Source organism: Pristiophorus japonicus, chromosome 24 (assembly GCF_044704955.1).
Source record: "Pristiophorus japonicus isolate sPriJap1 chromosome 24, sPriJap1.hap1, whole genome shotgun sequence".
Lineage (NCBI taxonomy): Eukaryota > Metazoa > Chordata > Chondrichthyes > Pristiophoridae > Pristiophorus > Pristiophorus japonicus.
Window position 1 is genome coordinate 7815695 of NC_092000.1, and position 23000 is coordinate 7838694.

A 23000-nucleotide genomic window follows, 5' to 3' on the forward strand; every position below is an offset into this window, starting at 1 on the left:
TTTCCGATCGCCTTGGGATCTGGGAGGGTTGCTAACCTGTCAGAGTGTCGCAGGAATTAATCTCCGGGAATCTGCTGCAAGCAACAACCCGGGGAGAAAAATCACGTGGACAGTAAGGAATCGGTTAAAAAGAGATTGCCCAATCGATACTGCTGGGGTCAGCATCCAGTCTCGAGCAGTTCAGAGAAGGTTCACAAGGTTGATTCCTGAGATGAAGGGGTGGTCTTATGAAGAAAGCTTGAGCAGATTGGGCCTGTACTCATTGGAGTTTAGAAGATTGAGAGGCGATCTTATAAGATTCTGAGGGGGCTCGACAGGTAGATGCAAAGAGGAAATTTCCCCTCATGGGGGAATCCAGAACTAGGGGGATAGTCTCAGAATAAGGGGTCGCCCATTTAGAACAGAGATGAGGAGGAATTTCTTCTCTTAGAGGGTTGTAAATCTGTGGAATTCTCTGCCCCAGAGAACTGTGGAGGCTGGTCACTGAATATATTTAAGGTGGAGATAGACAGATTTTTGAGCGATAAATATGTGAAGGGTTAATGGGGAGCGGGCGGGGAAGTGGAGCTGAGGCCAAGATCATATCAGCCATGATCTTATTAAATGGCGGAGCAGGCTCGAGGGGCCGAATGGCCGATTCCTGCTCCTATTTCTTATGTTCTTATTGAGTCGTCAAGTCAATCCTTCTTCCCTTCCACAGATGTGAAGAATCTGGAAAACCGCCCCTTTGTCGAGAGCATCCAGGAAAAAGTCAACAGGGCCCTGATGGACTACACCATGTGCTTCCCACAGCAGGCCGACCAGTTTGGACAACTTCTCCTGAGGCTCCCTGAGATACGGGCCATCAGCATGCAGTCCGAGGAGTACCTCTACCTCAAGCACTTGAATGGAGATGTGCCCTGCAATAACCTGCTGATTGAAATGCTTCATGCCAAGCACGTCTAATCTTGAAAACGGAGGCCTTTCATAGGACTGAAACATGCTGAAAAACGTTTTTGGCTTGGGACCAAAGGTTTCAACAGCCTCGGAAGTCTGAAGATTGAAGGAGTACATAGATAGAATTAATTTTTGCACATTTACAGCCAGTGAGAAAGGAAGGGTAACACACAACAGCAGGCAAAATAATGGACTACGTTTTCTTTTGGAGCCTATTTTTTAGTGGAACCATTCTGAGTATCACAGGTTCGACTGAGAATTGGACCCAATGGAAAACGGGATCCACTATTGTACACTTCCACTATATGTTTGACGCTGTTCAATTAATTTATCAAAGTCCCCAAGTCAAAGCAAGAAAATTCAAGCTCGTAAATCTTTTGACACGATGACACTTGAAACACAAAACAAACACCAAAAGTTAGTATGCAGGTACAGCAAGTAATCAGGAAGGCAAATGGAATGTTGGCCTTTATTGCAAGGGGGATGGAGTATAAAAGCAGAGAAGTCCTGCTACAACTGTACAGGGTTTTGGCGAGGCCACACCTGGAGTACTGCGTACAGTTTTGGTCTCCTTTTTTAAGGAGGAATATACTTGCATTGGAGACAGTTTAAAGAAGGTTCACAAGGTTGAGTCCTGAGATGAAAGGGTTGTCTTATGAAGAAAGGTTGAGCAGGTTGGGCCTGTACTCATTGGAGTTTAGAAGAATGAGAGGTGATCTTATTGAAACGTATAAGATTCTGAGGGGGCTGGACAGGTTGGATGCAGAGAGGCTGTTTCCCCTCGACGGGGAATCTAGAACTAGGGGGCATAGTTTCAGAATAAGGGGCCGCCCATTTAAAACGGAGATGAGGAGGAATTTCTTCTCTCAGAAGGTCGCGAATCTTTGGAATTCTCTGCCCCAGAGAGCTGTGGAGGCTGGGTCATTGAATATATTTAAGGTGGAGATGGACGGATTTTTGAATGATAAGGTAGTTGAGGGTTATGGGGAGCAGGCGGGGAACTGGAGCTGAACCCAAGATCAGACCAGCCGTGATCTTATTGAATGGCGGAGCAGGCTCGAGGGGCCAAATGGCCGACTTCTGCTCCTATTTCTTATGTTCTTATATTTGCACCATGACAATTTACCAAGGCTGAGAGGAGTGAGTGCTAATAATTCTGCACCTTCTCCAAGTTGCAATTTCCTCTGTTGGAAATGGGAACTCGTGGATGGTGAGGGTCTGTAGAAGGAGAACCAAATACATTGGTGAAATAACAAAGATGATGACCAGCATTGTGAGTGCCTTCAAGCATTAAAGATTACCAACTATGCGCAACGTAAGCCACCTGCTTCCTCTTCACCGAACTAATGCAGAGCCTGAATGGCAACATCACGCATCACTGGTAGCAACAGCTCCTGAGGATAGAGGAAAGACCCCAAATAGCCAACAAGAGCTACTGGATATGATATGTTCCCACCCTGCCTTGTAAGTAACTGCACTGCGCAGATACTGGGCAAGCCGTACAGAAGAGAAGATCCCAGGTTTTATACCCATTCTGCATTGTTAACTGATTTGAGCTGGGGCAGCAGACGTTCATTGATTAAGAATAGGATTGGGTTGGTCAAATAGCCTGCCAACACTCCCTGTCCCAGTTCCCACATTGAAGAATAGCCGCTTGGGTGAGGTGACAGAGTGTTGGCATGGCTGTGGAAACTGTGCTTCTGTAAGAGACAGCACTTTAGGAAGCGATGGGGAGGAAATAGGATCTAATGTTGGGCAATCATAAATCCACAAAAGGATGTCTCTTAAAGAGTGGCGCACTTAATGTTTGCAATAAAATAGAGACAGTGTAACAGTGTTACCTCAGTCACATTGGATCAAAGATTGAACCCAGCCCCGAACCTCGGCTGATTGAAGCTCCACTGAGTGTAATGGTCTGAAATATAGCGCTGGACTTTAGGACTCGATGTTTTTGGGGGCAAAAATGGCGGCGGGGCGGGAAGGTTAGTGGCCGGGAATAGTTTGCGCCTCAGTAGGTAAGTTTGGGCAGCTGGGCCGTGTGCCAGGGGGCGCAGCGCTAAGAGAGGCATTGCACACCTCCCGTCGAGCCCTTGTGGTGGCTGGTGTGCAACAACCACCATACGTTAAAAAAATCCACGCACAGGCATCTTCCACCCTTCAGCATGTAGCTCAGGACCTGGAATATTAAGTCCTTCATTGAACTCATCCTTTTTTGGCGTGGAAGCAAGTCATCCTCGTTTCGAGGGACCGCCTATGATGATGATGATGATGATGACACCTCTCTTGGCGCAAGGACAGGAAACTCCTGAGCTAAAGGGCCGTGCCAGGAGCGCTCTGCAAGATGTCTGGGGGGGGTGTGAACCTAAAAAAAACCCCACAAAAACATTCCTAATACATTGCCCACACCACCACAACACAAATCATTAAAAAAATTAAAAGAAAAATAAATCACACTTACCTTAGGAGTTCGTTACTCTTCGTGGTGGGACCGTCCTGATTTCCCAGGCGATCAGTGTGGGCGCACTTCCGGTCGGGCGGGTCAGCTGCGGAGCTCAAACTCACGCCGGTGTCGCGACCGGGGCTGGGAGTGGGGTGGGGGGCAGCGGCGTAACACACACCGGGCGCAGCTCTTCCGGGCAGTGCTACTCCGCACCGCCGCAAAACCCAACCCCGAGGATCGCCGCGGGGCGCTGGAGGCTGCCCGCCCACCCAGAACACCTCACCCCCGCCATTGTTGCCGCTCCGGTGGCGAAAACAGCGCGCAAAAGACCCGGAAAATCCAGCCCATAATGTCTGTGCAATCTTCACTCTTGTAAGTCCACATCACAAAGCTCCGCACAATATGAGCACAACAACTCGGCTAGCTATTCCAGTCAAAGAAAGAGCATTGGTTAGCTTCTCGGTTTGGGTTTAAGGCAGATTGTTGGGAGGCCGATTAGAGAAGAGATGTTTATTCTGAACCTAAACTTGTTGTATCCAACATAGGAGTACCTGAGTATCTGTTACTAACATTGGGTGCCCACAGTGCAAATGTGTTTCAATTCCCAGTGCTCACATTCCTCATCTCGCTCCCTGCCCCCAAAAATAAAAACTGAGATAAAAGATCCTGCCTGTAACAAATTATAAAACTTCATTTTAATTATGTCAATTTTTTTCAAAGCACTTACTTAAAAAAAATGACAAAAAGGGCAAAAGCAAACATTTCCTTTATCATGGCTGCAGTTTTACAGCTGTGCAGGACAAATCTCTCTCCGCCAATCTAGATATATATTTCTTATGCCAATCACACCTCAGACTTCGCACTTCAATCTGTCACAGTTATTCAGAAAAAGAGAAAGGACATTTACTTGCTGCGGTTCTGTTTGGCCAGTGAGGTTTAATTGCCCTCAGGCCCATTTACAGCAATTAGACTTTGCGACCTTAAAGGGGACGGTCCAGAGTACATCTTAGCAGCAGAATAATACATTGCACGTTAAATTGTTTATAACCCGCTACCCCACCCCCCCCCTCCAATCCGCCATCGTAAAACAACGGGGCAAGTCTTCAACTTGCCACCGGGGGCATAAAACTGGCGTTGCAAATTGGCCACGCTTTATAGAAACCGCCGATTTTAATTTGCAGGGACTTAAGCAAGACCTTCCCCAACACGCCTTCCAACTTACTGTGAGCAATGCCAATTCCCCAATTATGTAACTTTATATTTGGATTTCTGTCATTTGACATTAATCTTTTTAAGCTCTCAGAAACTTGCAGCTCCGTGATTTCCTTACTCTCATTCCCTGTTAGTGCCCTCCCCACAACTGGAACGGAAGATCACAGTCACCCCTGAAGTCTGTTCTCCTCCAAGCTCCTCCGATGTGTCAGTGGACAAGCGCTTGGCGGCCTACCGAGCCTGACAAACCGGGAGGTCCCAGATGAGCTACTCACTGAGTCACTCGAGCAGCGGTGCAGAAATGCCCCTGAGCTCCGGAGGCGGGGGGGGGAAGGGGGGGATCTCCATGCTTAATCACAGCTCAGTGACCACCGCTAGAAAGACCACAGATATGAAAATTGAGCAGGGACAGGATTGAACCAGGATCCGATGCCCTCCACAGTCGAATAGTACGCTAACGCTCATTGTCTGGGCTCAAACCGCCTTGCAAGCGAGTTAGCAGAGGGCTGCTGGTGCCAACAGAGCTGTAGCCTTCATCAAATCGGTGCAAACGAAGGTTGCCAAGTTGTGCTGACTGCCCATCATCCATCGGAATCGAGGAAGACTTGCTTCCACTCTTAGAATGAGTCCTTAGGTGGCTGAACAGTCCGATACAAGTACCACAGTCCTCGTCACAGGTGGGACAGACAGTGGTTGAGGGTAAGGAAGGGTGGGACTGGTTTGCCGCACGTTCTTTCCGCTGCCTGCACTTGTCTTCTGCATGCTCTCGGCGACGAGACTCGATGGTGACTGCACTGGCACAATGGTAACAGCACAATGTGTTGTTTGTCTGTGTTTCGCTGAAGGATAGTTTTTTCTGGAGGTTTCCAGGCCCCTGTAGCCTCTGGCATTTGACTCTGCAAAGCGATTTGCCATAAAGCATATTGGCAAATATTTTTCTAGCCCAGCAAGACACCGACTCTCTCCCAAAAGGCTGTGGGTTCTGGGGGGATCAATTAAAGCTTTCAAAACTGAGATCGACAGATTTTTTTTGTTAGGTAAGGATTCAAAGAGGAGCAGATAAAAAGGCAGGTAAATGGGGTCGAGGTGCAGATCAGCCGTGATCGAATTGAATGGCAAAACAAGTTTGAGGGGCTAAATGGCCTCCTCCTGTTTCTTTGTCCTCACGTTAGTGGTTCAGATTGTACCTTCTGCACATGAAATTGGATTGCCACGCCTGGTATCACGAGGTTTTTGTTTCCTTCAGCTAAGGCTAGTGGAAATTGCAAACTTTGCACCATAAATTAATCGCAAGAGCTGACATTCGAGCAACAGCTTTGAGGCCCTCTGATGACTCAGAGGGAAAGTGTGCCACCTGGTGGACAATGTTGCCTCTAAGCTGCGTGGCTGTGCGGTAATCGGGGAAAGCTCCCACGTTGGCTGCTCACCGGCTTCTCCGCTGTAAATTCCGTTCACGCTCGGAAATTTAAAGCGACCGCACACTAAAAGAAACAGGCAGCGCAGAACAAAGCGCAGCTACCAGAGAACATTACTGGTGGGGTGTATTTCAGACAAGGAAGATTTTAGGGTCAGATCTTGTTCCATGCTGTGTGAGCTGATCTTCGCTAGCAGGAAGGGCGCAACCGTTTACTAGGGTTGCCAACTCTGGTTGGACATATCCCTGGAGGTGTCATCACATGACCTCCTGTCTCCAACTGCCCTGCCCCCACATTCCCACCATTGGTCGCTCAACATGTCCATTTTCGCGGTGCATGGCCAATTAGAAAGCGAACAGACTCATTACCTGATTGGATGATTCTTGACAGTTCGTCAAACAGCCATTTTCTCTCCATCCCATGTCCAATATTTTTTATAAACAAACATTTTCAATGAATTTTAAAAAAAAACACCTTTCTATTGCCCCTATGATTTTTCTACCGGGTTATCCTTTAATTGCCGGAGACTCCAGGGCGACCCTAATGTTCATAGGATGGAGGACAGGAAATATCAGCCAAAGTGTTTACTGTGAATTGCAGAGGGCCAGCAGTGTGGTGGTTGCGTTACTGGACCAGTAATCCAGAAGCCTGGACTAAAAATCCAATGAACGTGAGTCCTGATGCACCATGGCAGTTTAAGAATTTGAAATCAGTTTAAAATACGCTGGACATAAAAAGCTGATTATAAGTAAAAGTGATCATAAAGTTATTGGATTGTCGTAAAAACCCATCTGGTTCATTAATGACCTTTAGGGAAGGAAATCTGCCGTCCTTACCTGGTCTGGGCCTATATGTGACTCCAGACCCACACCAACGTGGTTGACTCTGAACTTCCCTGTGAGGTCACTGAGCAAGTCACTCAGTTAGGGCAACTAGGGATGAGCCTTCCCTGTGATGCACATATCCTGAGACTAAACTCCTGCTGAAGGGGGTGAGTGCGGGACTGGGCTAACGAACCCACTGAAAATCACTGCTTCATGCCCAGACATGGTGGTGAGCCATTTGGCTGAGATATTGTAAGTTTGCTGGGCACACATGGAACTGCAAAAGACAGCGCCTTCAAGAAGAGGAGCAGATAAAAAGAGGAGAAATTTGGGAAGATTTAGAAACATTATTGACAGCAGGTATATACATTTCATGTCTATTCTTAAAGATTGTCTGGAGCATTGCTTGGACAGAAGTCAAAGGAGCAAACTACACTGAAAAGTTAGGTACTAATTCAAGAGAGTTTCCCACAATATTATAGGAATGGACTTCTGACACCAAAACAAGCAACTACTTGTTATCTGGAAGCAGAATTTCCAGATGTACGGAGGCCTCAATGGATAAGAGTCAGAACGGAGAAAATTCTGATTTGTTCCAAACATTGTGTAAATTTATTTTCAAATGAATCCCAAGACAATCCGTACCATTGTGGTATATCACCATAGTGCTGGCATTCCAAGATTGTGACCTGTAATTCACATTTATGTAAAAAGAATAAAGTTAGTTGACACCATTTTCAACAATGAATTGTTTCTGTTAATGAGTACTGCTTGTTTAACATTGAATGCTGGATTATGTGTCATTGAAACATAGAAACATAGAAAATAGGTACAGGAGTAGGCCATTCGGCCCTTCGAGCTTGCACCACCATTCAATATGACCATGGTTGATCATGCAACTTCAGTACCCCATTCCTGCTTTCTCTCCGTACCCCTTGATCCCACATTTAACTCCCTTTTGAATATATCTAACGAACTGGCCCCAACAACTTTCTGTGGTAGAGAATTCCACAGGTTCACAATTCTCTGAGTGAAAAAGTTTCACCTCATCTCGGTCCTAAATGACTTACCCCTTATCCTTAGACTGTGACCCCTGGTTCTGGACTGCCCCAACATCGGGAACATTCTTCCTGCATCTAACCTGTCCAATCCCGTCATAATTTTATATGTTTCTATGAAATCCCCTCTCATTCTTCTAAATTCCACTGAATACAAGCCTAGTCGATCCAGTCTTTCTTCATATGTCAATCCTGCCATCCCGGGAATCAGTCTGGTGAACCTTCGCTGCACTCCCTCAATAGCAAGAATGTCCTTCCTCAGATTAGGAGACCAAATCTGTACACAATATTCAAGGTGAGGCCTCACCAAGGCCCTGTACAACTGCAGTAAGACTTCCCTGCTCCTATACTCAAATCCCCTCGCTATGAAGGCCAACATGCCATTTGCCTTCTTCACCGCCTGCTGCACCTGTATACCAACCTTCAATGACTGATGTACCATGACACCCAGGTCTCGTTGCACCTCCCCCTTTACCAATCTGTCAGCATTCAGATAATAAACAGCCCTCCTGTTTTTACCACCAAAGCAGATAACGTTACATTTATCCACATTATACCGCATCTGCCATGCATTTGCCCACTCACCTAACCTGTCCAAGTCACCCTGCAGTCTCTTAGCATCCTCCTCCCAGCTCGCACTGCCACCCAGCTTAGTGTCATCTGCAAACGTGGAGATATTACATTCAATTCCTTTGTCTAAATCATTAATGTATATTGTAAATAGCTGGGGTCCCAGCACTGAACCTTGCGGTACTCCACCAGTCACTGCATGCCATTCTGAAAAGGACCTGTTTATTCCTACTCTCTGCTTTCTGTCTGCCAACCAGTTCTCTATCCATATCAGTACATTACCTCCAATACCATGTGCTTTAATTTTGCACACTAATCTTTTATGTGGGACCTTGTCAAAAGCCTTTTGAAAGTCTAAACACACCACATCCACTGGCTCCCCCTTGTCCACTCTACTAGTTACATCCTCAAAAAATTCTAGAAGATTTGTTATGCATGATTTCCCCTTCATAAATCCATGCTGACTTGGACCGATCCTGTCACTGCTTTTCTAATGCGCTGCTATTACATCTTTAATAATTGATTCCAACATTTTACCCACGACCGATGTCAGGCTCACCGGTCTATAATTACCCGTTTTCTCTCTCCCTCCTTTTTAAAAAAATAGCGTTACATTAACTACCCTCCAGTCCATAGGAACTGATCCAGAGTCTATAGAATGTTGGGAAATGATCACCAATGCATCCACTATTTCTAGGGCCACTTACTTAAGTACTCTGGGATGCAGACTATCATGCCCCGGGGATTTATCGGCATTCAATCCCATCAATTTCCCCAACACAATTTGCTGACTAATAAGGATTTCCTTTAGTTCTTCCTTCTCGCTAGACCCTCGTTCCCCTAGTATTTCCGGAAGAGTATTTGTGTCTTCCTTAGAATATGGCTCTCGCTTTGTTCTTATGTTGATCCAATATCTGAATGATGAAGAAATAGACTTATTAAAGTTTATACAACATCATTCAACACCTCCTTTTAATTTACAAACTCTTGCAGATTAACTGACTGCAATCTGGATCTAACTGATCGACCAATTACAGCATTGACATAGCGCTTACTGGTACTAAGGGCATGTCCCTAAATTATCATCTTCAAACTGATATATCTTTACAGATTTAAGCCCAAGATTCACCACATGGGAAATTTTCAATCTTAGATGTGAATCTTTGGGCAAGACTCTGAGGGACAGAGATGCTAAACCAAGGCCCCATCTGTTTTCTCAAGTGGATGTACAAGATCCCATGACTCATTCACCACTCAACCAGCACCATCCAAAAAACAGATTAACTGCTCATTTATCTTTGCTGTTTGTTCCACCTTGCTGTGTGCAAATTGGCTGCCATATTTCCCTAAAACTATAACTACACTTCTACAAATACTTAATTGGTTCTGATGCAGTTTGGCACATCATCGAGTCTTGAAAGGTGCTTTAGAAGTGCAAGTTGTTACTCGAAGGTTAAGCCATCAGAACTTTTGAAAGTCCATCATCAACTGCCCTAATCCATCCTCTCTATTCAAAAAACTCAATCCGGTTAGTCGAACACAATTTGCCCTTAACCAATCCGTGCTGGCTCTCATTTATTAACCCACACTTGTCCAAGTGGCTGTAAATTTTCTCCCTGATTATTGTTTCTCAAAGATTTCGACATTGAACTGACCGGCCTGTGATTTATCCTTCTCCCTGTTTTTGAACAAGGGTGTTGCATTTGCAATCCTCCAACCCTATGGCACCATCCCTGTATCCTAAGGAGGATTGGAAGATTGTGGCCAGCACCTCTGCAATTTCTACCCTCACTTCCCTCAGCATTCTAGGATTCATCCCACACGGGTGATTAATCCACTTTAAGTACTGCCAGCCTTTCTATTACCTCCTCTTTATCTATTTGTATCTCATCCAATATGCCGACAACCTCCTCGTTTACACTGATGGAAAGTACTCCACCAATAGATTTCAATGTTGGTCCCTAATCAGCCCCACCACTCCTCTGAGAACCTTTTTACTGTTTATATGCCTTTGGATTCCCCTTTATGTTAGCCGACAATCTATTCTCGTATTATCTCTTTGCCTCTCTTAATTTCCTTTTTCACTTCTTTTTATATTCAGCCTGATTCTCCCTTGTATTATCAAGCTGGCATCTGTCATACGCCTGAGTAGATATTCTGGAAGTATGAACGCAAATGGATCAAAGGGCCTTCTTCATCAGAATCTATCTTGTGAACTTTGGCCCATTTGAGCTCATCCTGCCAGAATACCAACTTTATCAGTTATGCTCCCAAGTTTTATTGTCCTGGATACATGTAATAATGGTGTTCCACACAGCATTTGACCATCTATTTCTATCTTTACCTTGACAACCATCAGTCCCAATCTTAATAACATATTTACCCAACTCTCTCTCTGTTAGCGTTAATCAACATATCATCAGGTACCTTGACTGGAAGTCTGTTCTGTGCAGGGAAGGAAATTTGTCCAACCTTGGTCATTGCTTACTTACTTTGTATGACTGTCCTCTAATTCTGTGCTCACTGCCCAACTTAAGTAACCTGCTGTGACCTACATTATCCAAACTCGCAGTATTTGAAGACATATTGGCCTAGAAATTTGATCCCCGCCCCCCAATTACTGGAACGCAGCATTTACCAAAATCTGAAAATCTATTTGAATTAGTATCATAAGATGGGTACAGATGAGGAAGGCTATTCAGCCCCTCTTAACTCACCCATCCAGAAAGAATCTAGAGCCTTCTCATTACAGTGTCCGACTATTTCCTGAAAGGTCCCAGGGTTTTTGTCTCAACTGCCCTATCCAGATATCCATTCCATGTATTGGTCGCTCTTTGTGTGAAATAACTCCAGTCTTAAATTCATCTTTTGCTAGTCTTCTTTGTCTGACTGTCATGGTTTACTATTGAATCCAGGCCGATTTGGGACTCTTGGTCAACAGGAATGGATGGCAGGTGTAGAAAATGGGAAAGATTCACTTAATTGCAGCATGATTTGTTCTTCTGAGTTTGAGGTTACGCAACACTTTGGCCCAGAGAAGATGGTTTGGCCGTGCTTAAGCCAGGTCTATCTGAATCAAATTCTACGTGCCTGAAAGGAAAGATATGTTTCATTTTGCCAGGACTGGCATCCTTCATCTAAAGATACATAAAAATTCACCAAAAGCTTAAAAAATACCCAAAGTATTTTCAAAATCAGTCATAAGCAGCAAGCACAGTAATTGAAGCTTAGCAACATTATAAAAGCTTTTTAATAAGCAGAACTAGGCTGATGGAAATGCAATTCATATAAAGAAATAGATTTTGGTCCAGGTGGCTGACAACAAGCTGACCTAAAAAAAGACAGAAATGAACAGCAAATGGATCCAAATGGACTTGTTCCTCACCATATGCTTTTTGACATCTGTAAGTTGCTAGAAATCCGACTTCACTTTAGCTGTAGGAACAACACCAATTTGGAAAATATTGTCATAAATTGGCTGCATGCAGTCACAAATTGTTTCCATCTGACTAGCTGGAGCAGCACTCTGTTGTCAGGTCTTTGAAAGCCATCATTCATCAGCCATGCAATTTACTTGTGGTCAACGCTGCAATGCGTTTGCGAGAGAGAAGGTATAATGAGCTGTTGCTTCATTCCCTGCAAGTAGAGTGCACAAGTTGTAATGTGTGTACATAAGGTACCACCAAGGGGCACTACTGTCGGAGGTCCGAGGGTCATAGGTACACTTGTGCTGGGCCCGGTATTTAACCTGAACTTCACCTTTGTATCTTGACTTCTGGAAGCCATTAATGACTGACCAGGTTACACCTAGTCACTGGCTCACAGTACGGAGTTCATTGTATCATTTCATACACCACAACTGGCGACGAGGCAAATACGAACCCACGCAAAAGTATGGCGAGCACAGCACGATCGAGTATTTTTGGAATTCTAGAGAGATTCAATGAGGGAAAGGATTGGAAAGATTTCACAGATCGTCTTGACCAGTATTTCGTGGCAAACCGGTAATTATAGACCGGTTAGCCTGACATCAGTAGTGGGGAAAATGTTGGAATCAATTATTAAAGATGAAATAACAGCGCATTTGGAAAGCAGTGACCGGATTGGTCCAAGTCAGCATGGATTTATGAAAGGGAAATCATGCTTGAAAAACCTTCTGGAATTTTTTGAGGATGTAATTAGTAGAGTGGACAAGGGAGAACCAGTGGATGTAGTGTATTTGGACTTTCAAAAAGCTTTTGACAAGGTCCCACATAAGAGACTGGTGTGCAAAATTAAAGTACATGGTACTGGGGGTAATGTACTGATGTGGATAGAGAACTGATTGGCAGACAGGAAGCAGAGAGTCGGGATAAACGGGTCCTTTTCAGAATGGCAGGCAGTAACTAGTGGGGTGCCGCAGGGTTCAGTGCTGGGACCCCAGCTATTTACAATATACATTAATGATTTGGATGAAGGAATTGAGTGTAATATCTCCAAGTTTGCAGATAACACTAAACTGGTTGGCGGTGTGAGCTGTGAGGAGGACGCTAAGAGGCTGCAGGGTGACTTGGACAGGTTAGGTGAGTGGGCAAATGCATGGCAGATGCAGTATAATGTGGATAAATGTGAGGTTATCCACTTTGGGGGCAAAAACACGAAGGCAGAATATTATCTGAATGGCGGCAGATTAGGAAAAGGAGAGGTGCAACGAGACCTGGGTGTCAAGGTTCATCAGTCACTAAAAGTTGGCATGCAGGTACAGCAGGCGGTGAAGAAGGCAAATGGTATGTTGGCCTTCATAGCTAGGGGATTTGAGTATACGAGCAGGGAGGTCTTACTGCAGTTGTACAGGGCCTTGGTGAGGCCTCACCTGGAATATTGTGTTCAGTTTTGGTCTCCCAATCTGAGGAAGGGCGGTTCTTGCTATTGAGGGAGTGTAGCGAAGGTTCACCAGACTGATTCCCGGGATGGCAGGACTGACATATGAGGAGAGACTGGATCTACTTGGCCTTCATTCACTGGAGTTTAGAAGGATGCGAGGGGATCTCATCGAAACATATAAAATTCTGACGGGGCTGGACAGGTTAGATGCAGGAAGAATGTTCCTGATGTTGGGGAAGTCCAGAACCGGGGACACAGTCTAAGGATAAGGGGTAAGCTATTTAGGACCGAGATGAGGAAAAACTTCTTCATTCAGAGTTGTTAACCTGTGGAATTCCCTACCGCAGAGAGTTGTTGAGGCCAGTTCGTTGGATATATTCAAGAGGGAGTTAGATATGGCCCTTACGACTAAAGGGATCAGGGAGTATGGAGAGCAAGCAGGAAAGGGGTACTGAGGTGAATGATCAGCCATGATCTTATTGAATGGTGGTGCAGGCTCGAAGGGCCGAATGGCCTGCTCCTGCACCTATTTTCTATGTTTCTATCTTTCAAACGACCTAAACAAAGACGAGGATGCAGAGAAGCGCAGGGCAGTTCTTCTCACGACTGTGGCCCCACAATCTATGCACTCATCAAGAATCTGTTCTCACCCACTCGTCCTACAGAAAAGGATTACAAATAACTGTGTGCTGTAGTTCGGGAACACCTTAAACCCACGGAAGGAATTCTCATATCCAGATATCGCTTCTATACGCATGTTCGTCCAGAAGGCCAGGACGTAGCGGCATTTGTTGCCGACCTGAGATATCTTTCAGGGCCTTGCAAATTTGGGCCTGTTTTGGAAGACATGATGCATGAATTTTTCATGATGGGGTCAACCACAAGGCGATCTTAAGTAAGCTGCTTGCTGTGGAGATGCCGGACCTCAGCAAGGTCATCACCATCGCCAGGCTTGCATGTCCACACAGAAAAGCTCAAAGCAGATATCGCGACAAAACAGGAACTCCACGGCAAGTACTGTTAAAAAATTGTATCGACGGCCGGCAGAGCTGCACATGGCAGGGCCTACTCGACTGGGTCTGCAAGACTGGGAGCCGCTCAAAAGTTCGCCATTGAGAGCCTACTCGACTGTGTATGCGAGAACGGGAGTCGCTCAAAGCCCGCCATTGGGCGCAAATCCGAGCTCGACGTGTTGGCGCTGCGGGGGCAATCACCGACCCCACCAGTGCCGCTTCAGGCAGTATGTATGCAGAGGGTGTGCGAAGACGGGACATCTTCAGCAGACGTGTCCGCAGCGGAGCAAGCGAGCTGCGACACACCACGTAGATGATGGTCAATTCAGCGTGGCTCTAGCAATGTAGCCCGAGGCATTTGAGAACTCCGAGGAGGAAGTGTATAGCATATGTGCCTTCCTAACAAAGAGCTAACCGATAATGATGGAGGTAAAATTTAACGGTGTGCCGTTATCCATGGAATCAGACACGGGTGCGAGTCAATTGATTATAAGCCAGCGTACTTTCGAAAAGCTGCGGGAGACCAAGGCAGAGAGATCCAAGCTGAGTCTGATAAATGCGAAGTTGCGTACCAAAGAGCTCATACCAGTGATCGGTAGTGCAGCAGTAAGAGTGTTGTACGAGGGAGCGGTTCATGATCTACCGTTATGGATTATCCCAGGCAACGGCCCATCGTTATTCGGCAGGAATTGGCTCGAGAAAATAAAATGGAAATGATACGATATCAAAGCTTTGTCATCAGCGGATGATGATTTGTGTGCTCAAGTGCTGAGCAAATTTCCCTCACTGTTTGAACCGGGAATTGGCAGCTTCAAGGGAGCCAAGGTGCAGATTCACCTTGGCCCAGACTCAAGGCCCATCCATCACAAAGCCAGGGCGGTCCTGCACATGATGAGAGAAAAGGTCGAGCTCGAATTGGACAGGCTACAGCGCTAGGGGGGTCATCTCACCGGTCGAATTTAATGAATGGGTCCTTCCCGTTGTTCCGCTGTTAAAGAGCGACGGCACGGTCTGGATTTGTGGAGACAACAAGGTCATGATCAACCGAGTTTCGAAACAAGATCAGTACCCGCTACCGAAAGCTGATGACCTGTTTGTAACACTAGCAGGGGGAAAATCATTCACCAAATTGGATCTAACGTCGGCCTACATGACACAGGAACTGGTTGAATCATCAAAGAAACTTATGTGCATCAACACTCACAAAGGACTGTTTATTTGGCATTCGTTCGGTGGTAGCCATATTTCAGAGAAACATGGAGAGCCTATTGAAATCCATCCCCAGGACCATGGTATTCCAAGACAACATCCTAGTCACAGGTCGTGACACCGCCAAGTAACTGCACAATCTGGAAGAGGTTCTGCATCGTCTGTACAAAGTGGGACTCAGGCTGAAACGTTCGAAGTGCGTTTTCATGGCACCAGAGGTCGAATTCCTTGGACGAAAGATTGCAGCAGACAGAATCAGGCCCACTGACGCGAAAACAGAGGCCATCAAAAATGCGCCCAGGCCCCAGAATGTGACGGAGCTGCATTCGTTCCTGGGTCTTCTCAACTACTTCAGTAACTTCTTACCCAAATTGAGCACAATATTAGAGCCATTGCACAAGCTATTCAGGAAAGGAGACGACTGGGGTGAACTTCAAGACAGAGCCTTTGAGAAGGCTAGAAACTTGTTGCGTTCCCACAAGCTACTGGTACTGTATGACCCATACAAGCGTCTAGTTTTGACCTGTGATGCGTCGTCCTATGGGGTCGGCTGCATACTCCAGCAAGTCAATGAGTCAGGCAAACTACAACCAGTTAAATACGCATCACGAAGCCTTTCCAAGAAGGAAAGAGCCTACGGCATGGTAGAGAAAGAGGCTTTAGCATGTGTTTATGGGTTTTTAAAAAATGCACCAGCACCTGTTTAGGCTTCGCTTTGAGCTGGAAACCAATCACAAGCCGCTTATATCGTTGTTCTCAGAACATAAAGGTATCAATACCAACGTGTCGTCCCGCATCCAGAGGTGGGCGCTGACATTATCTGCCTATGATTATGACATTCGCCATAGACCAGGCACCGTTGCCCACACTGGAAGTGGAAATGCCAATGCCCGCAGAGCTACTCATGGTCATGGATGCCTTTGAGAGTGAAGGGTCGCCTGTCACTGCTCAACAAGTTAAGACCTGGACCAGCCAGGATCTGACCCTATCGGTTGTAAAATGTTGTGTTCTTAACGGGGACTGGTCAACCATCCCCATGGAAATGGGTGATGAAACCAAACCATACAGCCGTCGCAAAGATTAGCTTTCTATCCAGTCCGACCGTTTACTGTGGGGTAATCGTGTTGTAATGCCCAAGAAAGGCAGGGCGAGATTTGTATGGGAGTTACATAGTACGCATCCTGGTATTGTCATGATGAAGGCCATCGCCAGGTCCCATGTTTGGTGGCCTGGCATTGACTTGGACTTAGTGCATCAGTGCAGCATGCAGTTAAGCAATGCCCCAAAGGAAGCTCCGCTCAATTTATGGTTACGGCCATCCAAACTGTGGTCTAGAATCCACATCGACTTTGCAGGCCCTTTCCTCGGTAAAATGTTTTTTGTGGTGTTGTATGCATACTCCAATGGATAGAATGTGTGATCATGTCATCCAGCACTTCCACTGCCACCATTGAGAACTTGAGAGTCATGTTTGTCAGATTAGGAAAAGGGAAGGTGCAACGAGACCTGGGTGTCATGGTACATCAGTCATTGAAGGTTGGCATGCAGGTACAGCAGGCGGTTAAGAAAGCAAATGGCATGTTGGCCTTCATAGCGAGAAAATTTGAGTACAGGGGCAGGGAGGTGTTACTACAGTTATACAGGGTCTTGGTGAGGCCACACCTGGAGTATTGTGTACAGTTTTGGTCTCCTAACTTGAGGAAGGACATTCTTGCTATTGAGGGAGTGCAGCGAAGGTTCACCAGACTGATTCCCGGGATGGCGGGACTGACATATCAAGAAAGACTGGATCAACTGGGCTTATATTCACTGGAGTTCATAAGAATGAGAGGGGATCTCATAGAAACGTTTAAAATTCTGACGGGTTTAGACAGGTTAGATGCAGGAAGAATGTTCCCAATGTTGGGGAATTCCAGAATCAGGGGTCACAGTCTAAGGATAAGGGGTAAGCCATTTAGGACCAAGATGAGGAGAAACTTCTTCACCCAGAGAGTGGTGAACCTGTGGAATTCTCTACCACAGAAAGTTGTTGAGGCCTATTCACTAAATATATTAAAAAAAGAATTAGATGTAGTCCTTACTACTGGGGAGATCAAGGGGTATGGCGAGAAAGCAGGAATGGGGTACTGAAGTGCATGTTCAGCCATGAACTCATTGAATGTCGGTGCAGGTTCGAAGGGCCAAATGGCCTACTCCTGCACCTATTTTCTATGTTTCTATGTTTGCCCCACATGGTCTGCCAGACATCGTTGTCAGCGACAATGGACCGTGTTTCACGAGCCTGCAGTTTCAAGAGTTCATGAAATGCCACAGCATAAAACACATGAGGTCAGCCCCGTTCAAACCCGCGTCCAATGGTCAAGCGGATTGGGCAGTTCAAACCATCAAGCAGAGCCTGAAACGCGTAACTCATGGTTCCTTGCAGACACGCCTGTCACACATACTGCTCAGTTACAGGACAAGGCCACACACGCTCACCGGGGTCCCGCCTGCGGAACTATTGATGAAGAGAGGTCTCAAAACCAGGCTCTCTCTAGTCCATCCTGACCTTAACTATCATGTAGAAACCCGACATCAATGCCAGCAGTGGTATCACGACCACGCTGCGTGTGTCACACGACATATGTGTCCATGACCCAGTGTATGTACTTAACCATGGTCAAGGGCCCAAGTGTCTCCGGGACAATGTTACGGATAAGGAGGGTAAACGGGTGTATATGGTTAAGCTCAAGAATGGGCAGTTGTGCAGGAAACACGTTGATCAAATCAAGCTAAGACACACTGACGAACCCCAACAGTTGGAATAAGATACTGCGAGCTTAGACAACCAAGCAATTCACATCTAGCCATCAGACGAACCCACTGTGGTCAACGCCCAGCCCCAAGTCGTGAGAGACTCGGAAAGCACTGGGATTGTACTGAGACAGTCAACCAGAGAGCGAAGGGTTCTGGACCATCTGAACTTGTAATATGGACTTGTGCCAAGACCTGGGAGGGGAATGATGTAATGTATGTACATAAGGTCTGCCCACCACCAGGGGGCACTGCCGTCGGAGGTCCTACGGTCATAGGTACACTTGTGATGGGCCCGGTATCTAACCTGAACTTCACCTTTGTATCTTGACTTCTGGAAGCCATTAAAGACTGATCAGGTTACACCTAGTCACTGGCTCATAGTACGGAGTTCATTGTATCATTTCATACACCACACAAGTACTGATTGGCTTAACTACAACTATGCTCAACGCAGACTAGTCAGCACAGTTTAAAAAAAGAAAGACTTGCATTTATATAGCACCTTTCACGACCACTGGACGTCTCAAAGCTTTTTACAGCCAATGAAGTAGTTTTGGAGTGTAGTCACTGTTGTAATGTGGGAAACGCGGCAGCCAATTTGTGCACAGCAAGCTCCCACACACAGTGATAATGAATAAATAATCTGTTTTTGGTATGTTGATTGAGGGATAAATATTGACCCCAAGACACTGGGGAGAACTTCCCTGCTCTTCTTCAAAAAGTAGTGACCATGGGATCTTTTACATCCACCTGAGAGAGCAGACGGGGCCTTGGTTTAACGTCTCATCTGAAAAGCCGCAACTCCAACAGTGCAGCACTCCCTCAGCACTGCATTGGGAGCGTCAGCCTAGATTTTTGTGCTCAAGCCTCTGTAGTGGGGCTTGACTCAGAGGTGAGTGCACTATCCACTGAGCTAGAGTTTAGGGATACAGTTGTGTAATGGTTATGGTAGTGGATTAACTATGGTACTGAATTAGAATCCCAGAGCACATGAGTCCAAAGTTAATTTTGGAAAATTAATTTAATAACTAATGTGAGAAAATGTGAGGTTATCCACTTGGGCAGAAAAAATAGAAAAGAAAATTATAATTTAAATGGAGAAAAATTGCAAAGTGCTGCAGTACAGGGGGACCTGGGAGTCCTTGTTCATGAAACACAAAAAGTTAGTGTGCAGGTGCAGCAAGTGATCAGGAAGTCAAATGGAATGTTGGCCTTTATTGCAAGGGGGATAGAGTATAAAAGCAGAGAAGTCCTGCTACAACTGTGCAGAGTATTGGTGAGGCCACACCTGGAGTACTGCGTACAGTTTTGGTCTCCGTATTTAAGGAAGGATATACTTGCATTGGAGGATGTTCAGAGAAGGTTCACTAGGTTGATTCCGGGGATGGCTTATGAAGATAGGTTGAGTACGTTGGGCCTGTATTCATTGGAGTTCAGATTAATGAGAGGTGATCTTATCGAAACATATAAGATAATGAGGGGGCTCGACAAGGTGGATGCAGAGAGGATGTTTCCACTCAAAGGGGAAATTAAAACTAGGGGGGCATAGTCTCAGAATAGGGGGCCGCCCATTTAAAACTGAGATGAGAACGAATTTCTTTTCTGAGGGTAGTGAATCTGTGGAATTCTCTGCCCCAGGGAGCTGTGGGGGCTGGGTCATTGAATATATTTAAGGCGGAGATAGATTTTTGAGCGATAAAGGAATAAAGGGTTATGGGGAGCAGGCGGGGAAGTGGAGCTGAGTCCGTGATCAGATCAGCCATGATCTTATTAAATGGTGGAGCAGCTCGGGGGGCCAAATGGCCGACTCCTGCTCCTATTTCGTATGGTCTTATGTTAATTGCATAAATGTGGAAATTTGTGGGCTAGTATCAGAAGCAAATTACCATGAAAGTTTCCGATTGTCATAAAACAACAACTGGTTCACTAATGTTCTTTGGCAAAGGGAAACCTAGCACCCGTGCCTGGTCTTCCCAAATGTAACTGAGTGGTTGGCTCTTCCTGTAAGTAGACTAGTAAGCCACTCAGTTGTGGAAACAATGGGCCCAAATTTCCCCAACCCCTTTTTCCGGAGCACTCTTCTGAGATGCGGCGACTTTGTGCGCTTAAAACGATGACCAAAAAACTTACTAAGGATTCTGGCCGCTCTTCTGAGTGTCCCGAGTCCTGGCGCGGCATTCCTCGTGGAGTGGGGGGGCGGAGCTACAGCCCTGCGCCGAAATCAGTGGCGGCAGCTGCGCGGATGCGCTGTAGCTCCTTGCCCTCCCAGCGCGTCCTGCAGGCTGTGAGCCGGACCCGATGCTCGCTGCCCCTATCCCGGGCCGAGTGGCCTGCCGCACAGGCCTGCCACTGCCTTCCCGCGCTGAGGGCTACAAGAATCAGATTGGTGTGGGGAGACGTTTGATCGGGGGGGGGGGGGCGGGGGGAAAGAGTTTTGATCGGGGGGTGGGGGGAAGGAGGAGAGTTTAGATCCGAGGGGGAGGAGAGAGGAGAATTTTGATGGGGGGGGGGCGGGGGGAAGGAGGAGGGTTTTGATCAGGGGGGAGGAGAGAAGAGAGTTTTGATAAATATGTTTTGTCTCTTTACTTCTTTTAATTTTTGTAGTTTAAGCTTCCATGAATGCTTCTGTTGTATAGTAAATTAACTTTGCGAAATTTGTCACTCCTGTATGGCTGTTTGATCCTATTCACATTCTTTAGTCAAGTCATTAAGTACCTACCTGCGCTGATTTCTTAACTCTCTGCAAGGGTTTTCTGTGCGGCCACAAGTGGCCACACACGCTAGCCTAAGTTAGTTTGGAGCAACTATTAGCTGTCCAAACTGGCTTAAATGGCCAAACCGGCTGGTAACGCCCCCTTTTGAAAAAAAAAAGGAAACTAAGAAAAATCCAAACTAACTCACTTACACTGCCACAAATTAAATGTGCAGAATGGGGATTTTTAAGATACTCCGGAAAAATCAAATTGCTCCAAAAAAAACGGAGCAACTCCTGGGCAAATTTTTGCTCATCAGGAGGCTCACCACCACTTTCTGAAGTCAGCTCGGAATGGGCAATGAATCTGGCCTTGTACTGCAGTCCACTACTGAAGAAGATAGGTGATAGGAGATTCTATTGTAAGGGGAATAGATAGGCATTTCTGCGGCCGCAATCGAGACTCCAGGATGGTATGTTGCCTCCCTGATGCAAGAGTCAAGGATATCTTGGAGTGGCTGCAGGGCATTCTAGAGCAGGAGGGTAACAGCCAGTTGTCATTGTGCATATAGGTACCAACGATATAGGTAGAAAATGTGATGAGGTCCGACAAGCTGAATTTAGGGAGTTAGGAGTTAAATTAAAAAGTAGGACCTCAAAGGTAGTAATCTCAAGATTGCTACCAGTGCCACGTGCTAGTCAGAGTAGAAATAGCAGGATAGTTAGGATGAATACGTGGCTTGAGGAATGGTGCAAGAGGGAGGGATGCAAATTCCTGGGACATTGGAACTGGTTCTGGGGGAGGTGGGACCAGTACAAACCGAACGGTCTGCACCTTGGCAGGACCGAAACCGATGTCCTTGTTATATATGTCTATTTGTATTTACTCTGTACAGCCACCAGAGGGCTCATTCCCCGGAGTTCCAATAATCCCTTGGGAGCACAGGTATTTAAGGAGGCTTCACAGGTTGGAGAGGGACTCTGGAGACCTGCAATAAAAGACTAAGGTCACACTTTACTTTGAGCTCACAGTGTTCAGTCTGACTCTTTCTCCATACGTAACAACTGGCGACGAGATACAGATAGAGAACCCAAAGATGCAGAGAACAGTGGGCATCCTGGAGAAATTTTCGGAGGGAGATGATTGGGAAATTTTTGTGGAGCGACTCGACCAATATTTTGTGGCCAATGAGCTAGATGGGGAAGAGAGCACTGCCAAAGAAGGGCGATCCTCCTCACCATCTGTGGGGCACCAATGTATGGCCTCATGAAGAATCTGCTCACTCCAGCAAAACCCACGGAGAAATCATACGACAATTTGTGCACACTGGTCCGAGAGCGTTCTGATGGCGAGGTACCGGTTCTACACCTACAAAAGGTCTGAAGGCCAGGAAGTGGCGAGTTATGTCGCTGAGCTAAGACGCCTTGCAGGACATTGTAAATTTGAAGGACATTTGGAGCACATGCTCAGAGACTTTTTCGTACTTGGCATCAGCCACGAAACTATATTTCGCAAACCTTTGACTGTAGAGACCCCAACCTTGAGTAAGGCCATAGCGATAGCCAAGGCGTTCATTGCCACCAGTGACAATATGAAGTACATCTCTCAGCACACAAGTGCTGCTACAAGTACTGTGAACAAAGTGTTTTCGAATCGTAATGTACAGGGCAGGTCACACATACCTGCGGCTGCAGTCCGCAGATGACTCAGAGTCCACCATCAAGGGTGATGAATGCAAGGCCATTAATATTGTTGGTGCTGCGGGGGTGATCATCGTTTCCATTCATGCTGATTCAAAGGATACATTTGCAAGGGCTGTGGAACAATGGGACACCTCCAACGAGTGTGCAGGTGAGTTGCAAATCCCGTTAAACCTGAAAACCACCATGTTGCAGAGGAAGACAGACCCACGGAGGATCACAATGAACCAGAGCACCAGATAGAGCAGGCAGAGGTACATGGGGTGCAAAC

At 46.2% G+C, this 23000-nt stretch overlaps 1 protein-coding gene across 1 annotated transcript in view; it reads left to right on the forward strand.

Annotated features, from left to right (window-relative positions):
* The window catches only part of LOC139237907 (nuclear receptor subfamily 5 group A member 2-like), a 56219-nt gene extending 51470 nt beyond the window's left edge, over positions 1 to 4749 (forward strand). Inside the window, exon 7 of the mRNA XM_070867200.1 lies at positions 701 to 4749. Coding sequence (XP_070723301.1) covers positions 701 to 945 — 245 coding nt within the window. The 3' untranslated portion in view covers positions 946 to 4749. The remainder of the gene's footprint in view (positions 1 to 700) is intronic.
* The last annotated feature ends 18251 nt before the right edge of the window (positions 4750 to 23000 follow it).